Consider the following 12,121-nt stretch of genomic DNA (forward strand, 5'->3'; position numbering starts at 1 on the left):
ACAAATTAGGGGGAAAGTCAGAAAACAGCGACCATCCAAAGAAGAAAATAAAGAACCGCTCCTCAGACCTGTCCTCAGAGACGTGGTCAGAACCTCAGCAGATCTTCCCAGACCACCCTCTCCGGGGAGACTGCCACGTGCTTGTTAGGCGTCTCCCAGAGCGAGACCATAGCCTGTGCGGTGCTGGCAGCTGCCACACGGCAAGCAGCCCCACGGGCCGTGTGGCGACCCTCCGGCTTCCCGAGAAGCCGGGAGAGCTCACCAGGGACCCCCGCAGCCTGCAAAGGCTTTCTTTGCCTCCAGCAGAATCAGGGGCTTCCTCTTGCCCCTGGTACTTCCTGGATTCTGGCCTAACAGCTTGGGGACCACAAATGCAAAGGAAACCGCCCTCCCCTCCCATTTCCTTCCCTGTACCCCCTCGTTCTTAAGTGCAGGTCCCCATCACCCCGGGTCTGACCCCCTTCCCCATCCCAGCTTAACCTCTTGCCGTCCCGTTTCCCTGCTGAGACGGAGGAACCCGCTCCCAGATTCCCAGTCCCACATCAGCTAAGACCCCGGAGCCCCTGCACCACCTCAGACCCCGGAAAGGGTAAGCGATGCCGCTCTCGTCACAGGCAGCAGTGGGAACAGGGTGGGGGCAGGATGCTGGGGTGGGGTGGGTGGAGCCAGGGCCACTTCCTTTCCCCTTGGGGCCCCTGTCCGCCCAGTCCTACCCCAGCTTCAGGAGTTGGAGCAGCCGGGCCCCAGGCCTGGGCCTTGATCGAGTGAGCTGGTAAGGGGCTGTGACTGGTGGGCGGGGTCTCATCAGACCTAGGAATGCGCCAATGGCTCGGAAAGACCCTGACAGATGGTGGGAAAAGAAGGTCAGGAGCCACTGGGGCTGAACAGAGTCTCCGGAGGGAAGGCCGGGAGGGGTGGCCATCGCTGGTTGCAAGCTGCTCTGGCCGGAGGGGGCCTGGGGGACAGCGCTGATGGGGGAGCCCAGCATCTGTCCCCTTGTTATTGTTGATAATAGTAAAAGCAGCCTCTATGGAAGCAGCCTCTAACCACAGGGTAGGCCTGGCAGTTGGCAGGGACGTCGGCAGGAGGAAGGGCCTGGCCAGGTCCTACCACCAGCCTCTCACGTGTTCCATCTCTCCAACGTTCCGCCCTCAGGTCCCATCCTGCTCATGTCTGTTGTCATGAAAATGACCCTGCTTCTCCTCTTCTTTGGGGGTTTGTGGGCCTACGAGGTGGACACAGAGGCTCCGAAGATGTCTACACCCAGAGAGCCCTCTTTTTCTTTGGCCTCCAACATCTCTGAGGCCTCAAACCTCCCCTCAGTGGCCTCCGATCAGGCAACAGGAGTCCCTGAGGCACATGGCAGTACTGGGCACCGGCTCTCCCGGCCTTCCGCAGCTCCATACGCAGTGCCCTCTCCTGAGACGTCCGTCGCTGCCGACGTCAGCCTTATAGCCGATGCAATAACCACCCGAGAAGCTCCCACCAGGAAGTTATCGATGTTCCAGGAAATCTCTAATGCAACCAGTGATCCTACGGTCCCAGCAATGACTCCTCTGGGACTTCACACGGCGGCGGGTGAAACCATGGCAACTAGCTCTCTGGACACCTCCAGTGGGACATTGACGAGTGCATCTCCTGTCACCATGACAACTAGATCTCTGGAGCCCTCCAGTGGGACATTGACGAGTGAATCTCCTGTCACCATGACAACTAGATCTCTGGAGCCCTCCAGTGGGACCAGTGGACTCCCTGTCACCATGACAACTAGCTCTTTGGAGACTTCTGATGTGACCAGTGGACCCCCTATCACCATGGCAACCAGCTCTCTGGAGACTCCCACGGAGACCAGTGGCTCGCCCATCTCGAGGGTAAAGATACTCATCATGTCTACCCCAGCGATCTCCACAAACGAAGGCGGCGGGCCCGCCCAGAGTTCGGATCAGAAGACAAAGAACACCCTGACGGTGGCCGTGCTGGTGGCCCTGCTGGCGGTCATCGTCCTCCTGGCGCTCGTCCTGCTGTGGCGCCGGCGGCAGAAGCGGAGGACCGGGGCTCTGACGCTGAACAGAGGCGGGAAGCACAATGGGGTGGCCGACGCCTGGGCCGGGCCGGCCCGAGTGGCCGACGAAGAGGCTGTGATGACAGCAGCGGCAGGAGCGTCGGGTGGTGACAAGGGCGCTGGGAGCCCCGACGGGGCGGGTGCTGGCCGGCGGCCCACACTCACCACCTTCTTCGGCAGACGGAAGTCGCGCCAGGGCTCCGTGGCGCTGGAGGAGCTAAAGGCCGAGCCAGCCGCCAGCCTGCCGGGGGAGGAAGAGCCACTGGTGGGCAGTGAGGATGGGGCTGTGGAGGCCCCCGCTGCAGATGGGCCGGAAGCGGGCGATGTGGAGGTCCCTTAGTGCGTGTGGACAACAGGTCTGGAGGTCAGAATCGGCCCCAGCGTTCGGCACCCTCCTATCCTCACTTCCAACCGCACCATCGCCCAGCGTTCTCACCCGGCGCCTTCACCCTGACTCCTCATCTCGCTTCTCAACCCTGGGCTTTCCAGCCTCCGCCCCAGCACCAGCACCTCCGCCCAGCGCCCAAACCCAGCAGGGCGGCAGGGCCTGCACCCGCTGAAGGCTCCAAGACTGAATGAATGAAACTTCCTCATCAGCCCTACTTCTCCCCATCCCCTGTTCTCCACGTCTTGTCTTTGGAACCAGATGCGGAGTCTCCATAATGCCAAATGTCCTTGACCTATGACAAGCCAACAGCTTCCGTCTAGGATTGCTCTGTAAGGTACATTTGGCCCCGTAGATTAGGACAGCCACTGGGTCGACCCATGAAACTCCTTTAACGCGGGCAGCCTGGAGCGCTGCCACCTAGCTGTGCCCTGGGGCGTGCCTGGGACACACCTGGCCTCAAGGCTGGCCCCTGGCTCAAGCCACCACTCCCTCCCTCACCCATGGACCGAGGCAGCCCCAGGCTTCAGCTACTCCGCCTCCCGAGGGCAGAGGTGAGGAGAGTTTCTGGGCAGGCGGAGTCCTCTGAAGCCGCAGCCGGTGTGGGTCCACTCGTGGGTGTGGTTTGTGAGCAGGAGGCGAGGGCTCGGGGCTGGTGAAGGGTGGTGGTGCGTGCAGGGGACGGGAGGGAGAGGCGGGAAGGGTTTCGAGGGCCGAGGGCATGCCAGCTGCTGGGAACATCTGCACCCTCATCTCTGCTCAGATGGGGCGGAGGTAGACAAAGGCCCAGTGAAAGAACACCGGGCTTGATAGGAAGACTGCTCCTTCAGCTCAGTCCCCCTCACAGCCTCCCCTGCACACGAGGTAGGGGAGAGGAGCCCTGGGCGCGGGTCGTGGTGACGCTCTGCTGTTACGTGTGCAATGTGTTTGTCTGTGGCAAGCTCCTTCCCTTCTCCAAGGGGAGTGCGTGAGAGCCAGCTAAAGGGGATCTGCGATGGCTGGCGGCACCAGGGGCTTCCCCTGTGGCTCTGGGATAGGCAGGAGGGGACCGGACCCAACTGGCTGTCCCTGAGACCAGCCCAGGCCAGCGCCCAGGGAGCCACGTGGGCCCGAGGCGGTTGGTATTTCCCCAGGGCAAAGAGGAAATTTGCAAAGAGGATGTTATTGAGTCACCGGGTGCAGTGGCTGAGAGCAGACAGATTGACCTACAAAAGGAGGACGGAGGGAACTCTGTGAGTGTGACTGCCACGTGGCCGAGAGGGGGGCACCAGGAGACAGAGGGGAAAGGGCCCGGGTGGCCGGGTCATGAGGTGCGGGGAGAAGGGGCACCGAGTGGCTGGGGCGGAAATCCGGCCTTCACCATGCAGACCGGGCGCCCGCGGGGCTCTGTCTGGGCCCTTGTCCTGCTCCTCACAAGCACTGTGGGCCTGACCTTGCCTGGAGCAGCAGGAGGGAGTTCCTGAAGACCCGTGGGGGCGCCGCACCTGCTGTCTCAGATTTATCAAACCAGGTCCCCGATTTCAGAAAATCTTGTCCCTGAACTCAGAGGCCACCCGCCACCCTGCTCACTCAGCACTGTGGATTAGCTCCCTCACTCCCAAGCTCCAAGGGCCCTCCTTCACCTCTACAGCTTGTCCCCAAGCCCACTGCTTCCAGGAATTGCTTTCCTACCTCTGTGACTTCCCCAGTAAGTGTTCTCTCACCGTTCGGGTCTGGATTCTGAACTCTTTCCCAGCCACAACCCAAGTGCGAAGGTCGCTGAGACCCAGGTTTGGTCTGAACCCGCTGGTCAGACACCCGGTGCCAGTCCGCTGCCTACAGCATCTTCACCCTAACAGAACCCACCCCCGTGAGCCGGAGTCAGCGCCTGGCCATCTTCCCCGGCTGCCTCAGACAGCTCATGACTAGTTTGGACATTTATGTCCACACCTTCAGCATCTTAACTTGAACTTTGGATAGTGATAGTGAAACCTGAGCATCTACATGTCATGAGGGCCCTAGCCGTTTGGTTCAGTGGATAGAGCATCAGCCTGCGGACTGAAGAGTCCTGGGTTCGATTCTGGTCAAGGGCGTGTACCTCCGTTGCAGGCTCCTCCCTGGCCCAGGCCCTGTCTGGGTGCATGAAGGAGTCAACCAAGGGATGTGTTTCTCTCACATCGATGTTTCTCTCTGTCTTTCCCTCTCGCTTCCACTCTCTCAAAAAATCAATGGAAAAATATCCTCAGGTGAGGATTAAAAAAATAAAATAAAATAAAATAAATAAATAAAATAAATGTCACGAGGGGCCCAGAGAAAGACAAATGCCACATGATCTCACATGTGGAACCCAATGAATAAAATAAACTGACAAAATAGGAAAAAACACACACCCTATAAATGGCTTATTATACTTTTCATAGTTGCTAAAAATGTTTAAAAAAACTATGTCATGATTTTGAAAAATGTCTACAATAGTGGGAATATATAGTAACCGCGGTTGTCCATAAAGGTTTATGGGTGATTTTTATTTTGTTTATATTTTTCTATATTTCCAAATTTTATACAATAAATACGAATTGAAAGGTTTGCGACGCAGGAAACAAGACACAGAGTCCAGGCGATTAAAAGGGGGAGGTTTTAATCTTGCGTTCCCGTTCCCGGGCGAAAACTCGCTGGTCCGAGGGTGGGCCAGAGAAGTTCTCGCCAAAAGGGGGCTTAGGTACTTCCTTTATACAGCTGTTTAGTGAGGGGAGGGCGGAGGGCATGAGCGGTGTGGAATTCCTGCCTCGGGCCAGGGGTCTAGGAAGGCGCCGGTTATCTTTGTCACCATCTACCTTGCAGATGCATGCATCGGCTCTGGACTTCCCCCCTGCCTCGACCTAACATGAATCACTTCACAATTACAAAAAACATGAGCTAGTAGGTGTTGGCTGGGGAGGCGGGGGTGTGGTTTGAGGAGAGCTGGGGGAGGTGAGGCTGGAGAGGCGGTGGGGGGCGGGGGGGGGGGCGGGCGGGGAGCCATGCTGAGAAGGGCTGGAGCGTTCTCGTTGGTCTGGAAGCCTGCGGGGAGTTAAATGGAAGCCAGCTTCACGCCTCTGTCTGGGCCTCAGCAGGTGCCACATACATAGTAGGTGTCTCATGCCTTTGGAAGGTTCATGTTCGTTTGCCACTTCACTTTTACAAAAGACCTACGTTAGTACCTGTTTTTGTTAAATGAGAGAAATCCACAGAAGATTCTCACTTTCATCCGACTGGAGAGCATGATGCTAAGCGAAATAAGCCAGTTCGAGAAAGACAAATATCACATGCTCTCACTTACATGTGGAATACACGCAAAGTAAGTCCAGAGGCATGGATGCCTGGAACAGACTGACAGAGCTCAGCGGGGAGCGGGTGGCAAGAGATTAACCAAAGAACTTACATGCCCGTGTGCACAGCCCAGGGTCACAGAGCACAGGGTGGGGAAGGCCGGGGTGGGGCAGGGGCTGGGTGGGGGTGGGGGGTAAGGGGGGTGGTGGGGAATATCTATAATATTGTCAACAATAAATTTTTTTAAATAAAAATTTAAAAAAGGCGAAAGGAGAAAACAGTGGTCAGCGTTTGCTTTGTAGCCGGTGGTTAAAGGGGCAGCGCGCCCTGAGCAGCGAGAGCGTGTCCGTGCTTTTACTATATATCGGTGTTATTTTAGGTTTTGTGTAGTATTTGCTATGGTTTGGCAGGTTATTTCTTGGTTCTGGGAACGCCCCCCAATTTTTCCGTGTAAATGGATGGTAATTGCGTTTTTGCATTAGCCCGTTTCAGCTCCGGGAAAGTTTCATGGGCATGGGATGCTCTACGTGTGGACAGCAGGCGAAGCTGCTGCCATTCAGCAAAACCCAGAGCCTCCCCGTCAGGCCTGGCTCTCCCCTCTGCCCTCGCTGCCGGTGCCCAGTCCCGGCGAGCCCTCCCTTCTCTCCAGCCCCCCACCTGACCTGGTCCTGCGGAGACTGCCCTTGAGGCTTCCCGACCCCAATCCCTCCCACCCTCTGCTCCCGGCAATCCCAGTGACACTTCTAGAAAGTCACTCTGCCCTGGCTGGTGTGGCTCAGTAGGTTGGGCGTCATTCCGTCCACTGAAAGGAGGCCAGTTGAATTCCCGGCTAGGGCGCATGCTCGGGTTGCGGGCTCGAACCCTGGTAAGGGGCCTGCGGGAGGCAGCTGATCCATGTTTTGCTCTCACATGGATGTTTCTCTCTCTCTCCCTGCCTCTCTCTTAAAAATCAATTTTAAAATATTAATAAGTAAAAGGCTACTCTGTCCAGGTTACCCCTGCGCTCCCCAAGGCCGTCAGGATCAAGCCCCCTTCCTTAGCCTGTAGTATAAGACCCCGCCAAGATCTGGCCTCGCTTTTCCTCTGCCCGCCGTCGCCTGGTCAGTCCTCTAGCTCTCCCGCCTCATCAAATTCCTCGTAGCGAGCTCTTGGAACATGCCATGTGCTTTTCTTGGGGAGAGGAGGATAATTAAAAATGTTGAAAATAGCCCAGCTGGTGTGGCTCGGTGGCTGAGCATTGACCTCTGAACCAGGAGGTCACAGGCTCCATCCCCAGTAGGGGGTGTGCAGCGGGCAGCCAATCGATGATTTTCTCTCATCGTTGATGTTTCTCTCTCTCTCCTTTCCTCTCTGAAATCAATGTTTAAAAATGTTGAATACATATATTTTAATTGTAGAGGATGTTCACTGAAGCTGGGAACAGAGAAACAAGAAGGAGCTGGAGAAATGAGCCCGGGTTGGCCTGCTTTGGCTCATCAAGAAATCAGAGGAAGGGGCCTTGGGAACAGGCTCAGGGGGTGCCTGGGAGGAGCTGCCGCTGCCCATTGCTGCCCTGGTTGCAAGCCTTGGGGGTCCCTGAGAGTCCAGGAGGTGCAGGCGGGGGGGGGGGGGCGGGCGGGAAGAAGGTGGGCAGGCAAGGGGGTGCTCCTGGGAGGGAGGGAGAGGGGGTGAGAGAGAGAGAGAGCCGAAATATATATTTTTTAAATATACAATATCCTTTATTACAAACTCTGTGCAGCTAATTAGTTCTAACAGAATGATTCTGTTGATTTAAAAAAAAATGTATCTTTTTATTGATTTCAGAGAGGAAGGGAGAGGGAGAGAGAGATTGAAACATCAATCATGGACCGGCGGCTTCCTACACGCCCCACACGGAGGATCAAGCCCACAACCTGGGCATATGCCCTGGCCCGGCAGTTGAAAATATTTTTGTCCGGACAGTAAAATAACCTTTTTCCTCTCTTGCAGAAGTTAATTACCAGCACATTCTAGTTTCTTACGTAATAGGGTTCACATAGACACAATCGCATACAGGGTATTATTCTTCATCTTACATTTTAAAATACGTGTTTCTATTTTAGTGTTAAAAGTGCACATTAAGACCAGAGTTACAAATAAAGCTTTGTCATCCGAAATGGAACTTCCCGATGGAAGAGGGTCTGGGTGGGGAAGGCCTTGAGAAACTTATGAAACACAGGAAGGGGTCCTCAGGGCATGGCTTTAGGACATTTTCTCTCTGAAACGGACATTGACCCCTCATCTTCCTCTGACCCCCATTTCTGACCCTGGGCCCGTGGCAGGCAGAACGTGTGGAGGATGGGCTAGCCGGGGCTTCAGGCAGAAGTGACCCCTGCCAATCGGATCTCTCCAGCTCTTTCAGACTCTAAGAGGGGTTTGGCTGAGGAGCCTGCACCGTGGGGACTGTCCTGCTCAGGACAGGTTTGCGGTGGAGACAGCAGACAACAGACCCCGAGGTATTTGGGGACAATCCACTCCCTGCTCAGCTTGCAGCAGCGGAACAGCCCGGCTGGACCGCGGCTCCCCTGTGCACGCTCTGCCTGAGGCCAGCCCGCCCCAGCTTGCCCCACAAAACACACACTCTTTTTTAATTAATTAAAACATTTTTTTGAGAGAGGAAGGGAAAGGGAGAGAGAAAACACACACACACACACACACTTCTTGACTTCCCGCCAAACTCAACCGTCAAGATTCAGCTCAAATGTCACCGCTTTTTTTTTATTTTTAATGCCACTGCCTTTTTAAAGCCACGCTTGCTGCCTCCCCCCAAGCAGACCGTTTCTCCTCCACTCTTCCAGCACAAACCGGGCTGCGTTATGTGGGGGTGCCCTCCCTCACTGCAGTGCAGCCCCTCCACGTCCACGTGCCATCTCTGCGGCTCCAGAGCCAGGGCCTGTCACACAGGAACTACCTGTGCGTGTTTACTGAACGGAGGGATAAACGAAATAATACATGAACCAATGAGGGAGGTCGTGGGTTTGTTTTTCTTTTTTGAAACACTGCTTTTACTTTATTTATTTATTTTGTTGTTGGTAATCCTCACCCGAGGATCTTTTCCCATTGGTATTTTAGAAAGAGTAGGAGGGAGGGGAGAGAGAGAGAGAGAGGAACATCGATGTGAGAGAGACACATTGCTTGGTTGCCTCCTGCACATGCCTGGTCCAGGGCTGGGAGTCCAGCCTGCAACCGAGGAACGTGCCCTTGACCAGAATTGCACCCGCAACCCTTCAGTCCGAAGGCCGACGCTCTATCCACTGAGCCAAACCAGCCAGGGCCAAATGATGGTTTTTAAGTAAACACATGGCAAGAGCAGATCCGTCTTTTTTTTTAAAAAAATATATTTTATTGATTTTTTACAGAGATGAAGGGAGAGGGATAGAAAGTTAGAAACATCGATGACAGAGAAACATCGATCAGCTGCCTCCTGCACACCCCCTACTGGGGATGTGCCCGCAATCAAGATACATGCCCTTGACAGGAATCGAACCCAGGACCTTTCAGTCTGCAGGCCGATGCTCTATCCACTGAGCCAAACAGGTCAGGGCAGATCCGTCTTTTGAGTGAACCTGGCATCCAGAGGATGGCCTGAGGGCAGTGTGGCCCCAAGACTAGGACATTATTCTAGTCCAAGTTAAATATAGCGTGAGCGAGGCCCAAGGGGAAAGTAGAGTTCAGGTCAGAAATATATTTATTCAGAGAATGCAGTTTAGGGCTAATTGGCTGCTGAGGTGATGGGGGAAGAATGAGGTTAGACTTCAAGGTTTCTATCTTGGGAGATTCAGATGCTGACATCATTATGTGGAGATGCAGAGAGGTGAGCATTTTGGGGGAAAACATATTGAGTTTATTTTTAGAGTGTTAGTCGGGGGATGTTTAGAGATGGTTAGAAGTAGAGACCTGGATCTTGGAAGGATGTCAGAGTGAGAGATATGGGTTTAAGCGTCATCTGATTTTTTATTTTTATTTTTAGATAGTGAGAGAGAGGGAGAGAGAAACATTGATTTGTTGTTCCACTTATTTATGCATTCATTGGTTGATTTTTTTTTTAGTATATTTTTATTGATTTCAGAGAGGAAGGGAGAGGGAGAGAGAGCTAGAAACATCAATAATGAGAATCATTGATTGGCTGCCTCCTGCGTGCCTCCTACAGTGGATCAAGCCCACAACCCAGGCATGTGCCCTTGACCAGAATTGAATCCACGGCCGGCGCTCTATCCACTGAGCCAAACCCGCTAGGGCTCACTGGCTGGTTCTTGTATGTGCCCTGACCTGAGATGGAACCCATAACTGTGACATAGCAGGATGACACTCTAGCCAACTGAGCTACCCAGTCAGGGCAAGAGTCATCTGATTTTATTCATTTATTTTTTGAAGTATTTTTTTGTTAATCCTCACCTAAGGACAGTTTCCTATTGATTTTTAGAGAGAGTGGAAGGGAGGGAGAGAAACAGTGAGAGAGAGAAACATCGCCTACATAAGAGAGACATGTTGATTGGTTGCCTCTGCTCATGCCCCAACGGGACAGCTAGGGATCCAGGATAGAGCCTACAACTAAGGTATGTGCCCTTCACCGTAATCCAACCTGCAACCCTTGAGTCCACGGGCTGACGCTGAATCCATTGAGCCAAACCGGCTAGGACTAAAGTATTTTTTTAAATACTAGTATATTGATTTCAGAGAGAGGAAGGGAGAGGGAGAAAGAGATAGGAAAACCAAAGATGAGAATCATCGATCATCTGCCTACTGTGCGCCCTCCACGGGAGATTGAGCCCGCAACCCAGGCCTATAGCCTGACTGGGAATCCAACTCTGACCTCCTGATTCATAGATTGATGCTTAATCTCTGAGCTACACCAGCTGGGCCAAGAGTCATCTGATTTAAGGTAGCAATTTAAATAATGGTACCGATGAATAAATGTATTAACTATAGCATTTACTGTGTAGAATGAAAAAAGGAGACAATCTTAGTGTGTTAGTCAGGGCAAGCTCACTGCTGTAACTACCAATCCCCAAACTCAGAAGCTTTGTGTTTGCTTATGTAACAGCTCAATACTGGCATCTGGAGGGTGACCTTCCATAAGGCCGTTCAGGGGCCCAGGCTCCTTCCGTGTTGTGGCTCCATCATTCCTGGCGCGGAGAGAGAGGGGGGCCATGGGAAGCTTTCACTCTTCCTCACCCTCCCTGGGACAGAGCTGTCCTGTGGTGGCCTCAGCGTGACAGAGGCTGAGAAATGTAGTTTAGCTGTGTGCCCAGGAGGAACGGAGAACTGTCCCGCCACACTGAGGGGACACCACAATTTGAGGGTTGGGTGTAGGAAGAAGGACCCGCAAGGGACAGCACGGAGCCCAGCCGGGTGTGGCTCAGCGGCTGAGCTTCAACCCAGGAAGCAAGAGGTCACCGGTTCAATTCCCGGTCAGGGCATGGCCCGGGTTGCAGGCTCGATCCCCAGTGTGGGGCGTGGAAGAGGCAGCCAATCAGTGATACGCTCATCATTGATGTTTCTATCTCTCTCTTCCTCTCTGAAATCAATAAAAATATATTTTAAAAAAAGAAATGAAATTTCTTTAAAAAAATAAATAAAGAGAGACAGCACAGAGCCTTGAAGGGAGGAACCGGGAGAAAAAGACATTGAGGGAGAAGATAGTTTGGAGAAGGGCTGGCAGGAGCAGTCCTGGGCGAGAGAGGCAAGCAAGGTGCTGAGGTACAAAACGGAACCTGGGGGGGAGGCCTCCTTGGGTTTTGCGCCCCAGGACTCTCGCTTGTCTCCCGAGCCCCATCCTGGCAGGGTCTTGTCTGCAGACGGGAGAGGCTGGGAAGATGCCTGTGGGTTGGCATCGGTGCCCCCGCCACCCGAGCCCGCAGTTTCCCGTGAAGAAATGGAGGCGGCCGAGCTTGGCCGGAACATGCCTGGAGTCGCAGTACAGGTTAGGGGCAGCTCCCCCTTCCCTCTCAGAGGTCCAGCTCTGATCTGTCCACGACCTTGAAGGACCTCGGGAAGACGGACCGGAAGGGAAATGGACATTTGTCGAGTTTTCACTCTGTGTCGCTGGCATTTTCCTCACTCGATTCTCGGTTGAACCCCCCAGGTAAGTATTACCCCATTTTACAGCAGAGTAAACTGAGGTGCAGAAAAAGGTAAAAAGGCACTTGGGGTAAAAAGGTGGAATTAGGATCTGAACGCACTCAGCCGGTTCTCCTAGGTCCCATCCAAGGGGCTCGCCAGCCCTCACAGGGGAGCACACGCTTGCACCCGGCCTGGCACCCTGGGCGCTGGGTGTGGGGAGAACAAGGCCCTGGGCTCCGGGGAGGGGGGCGGACTTCTGAGTTATGCAAAGGAGAGCTCCCCTCAGGGTCTGGAAAGCAGCCTGG

The 12,121-nt window shown here is 54.2% G+C and overlaps 1 protein-coding gene across 1 annotated transcript; it reads left to right on the forward strand.

The window, feature by feature from the left end:
• The first annotated feature begins 719 nt into the window (after nt 1-719).
• Nucleotides 720-2,418, forward strand: SPN (sialophorin). Its single transcript, XM_079783780.1, has 2 exons — nt 720-772; nt 1,156-2,418. Exon 2 carries the CDS (start codon nt 1,170-1,172, stop codon nt 2,400-2,402), a length of 1,233 nt encoding a protein of 410 aa, XP_079639906.1. The 5' UTR covers nt 720-772; nt 1,156-1,169; the 3' UTR covers nt 2,403-2,418.
• The last annotated feature ends 9,703 nt before the right edge of the window (nt 2,419-12,121 follow it).

Source organism: Cnephaeus nilssonii (assembly GCF_951640355.1).
Source record: "Cnephaeus nilssonii genome assembly, chromosome: 2".
NCBI lineage: Eukaryota > Metazoa > Chordata > Mammalia > Chiroptera > Vespertilionidae > Cnephaeus > Cnephaeus nilssonii.

Bases quoted from the DNA above. Each gene is read 5' to 3' on its own strand.
- SPN (XM_079783780.1), top strand. From the start codon at position 1,170: ATGTCTGTTGTCATGAAAATGACCCTGCTTCTCCTCTTCTTTGGGGGT.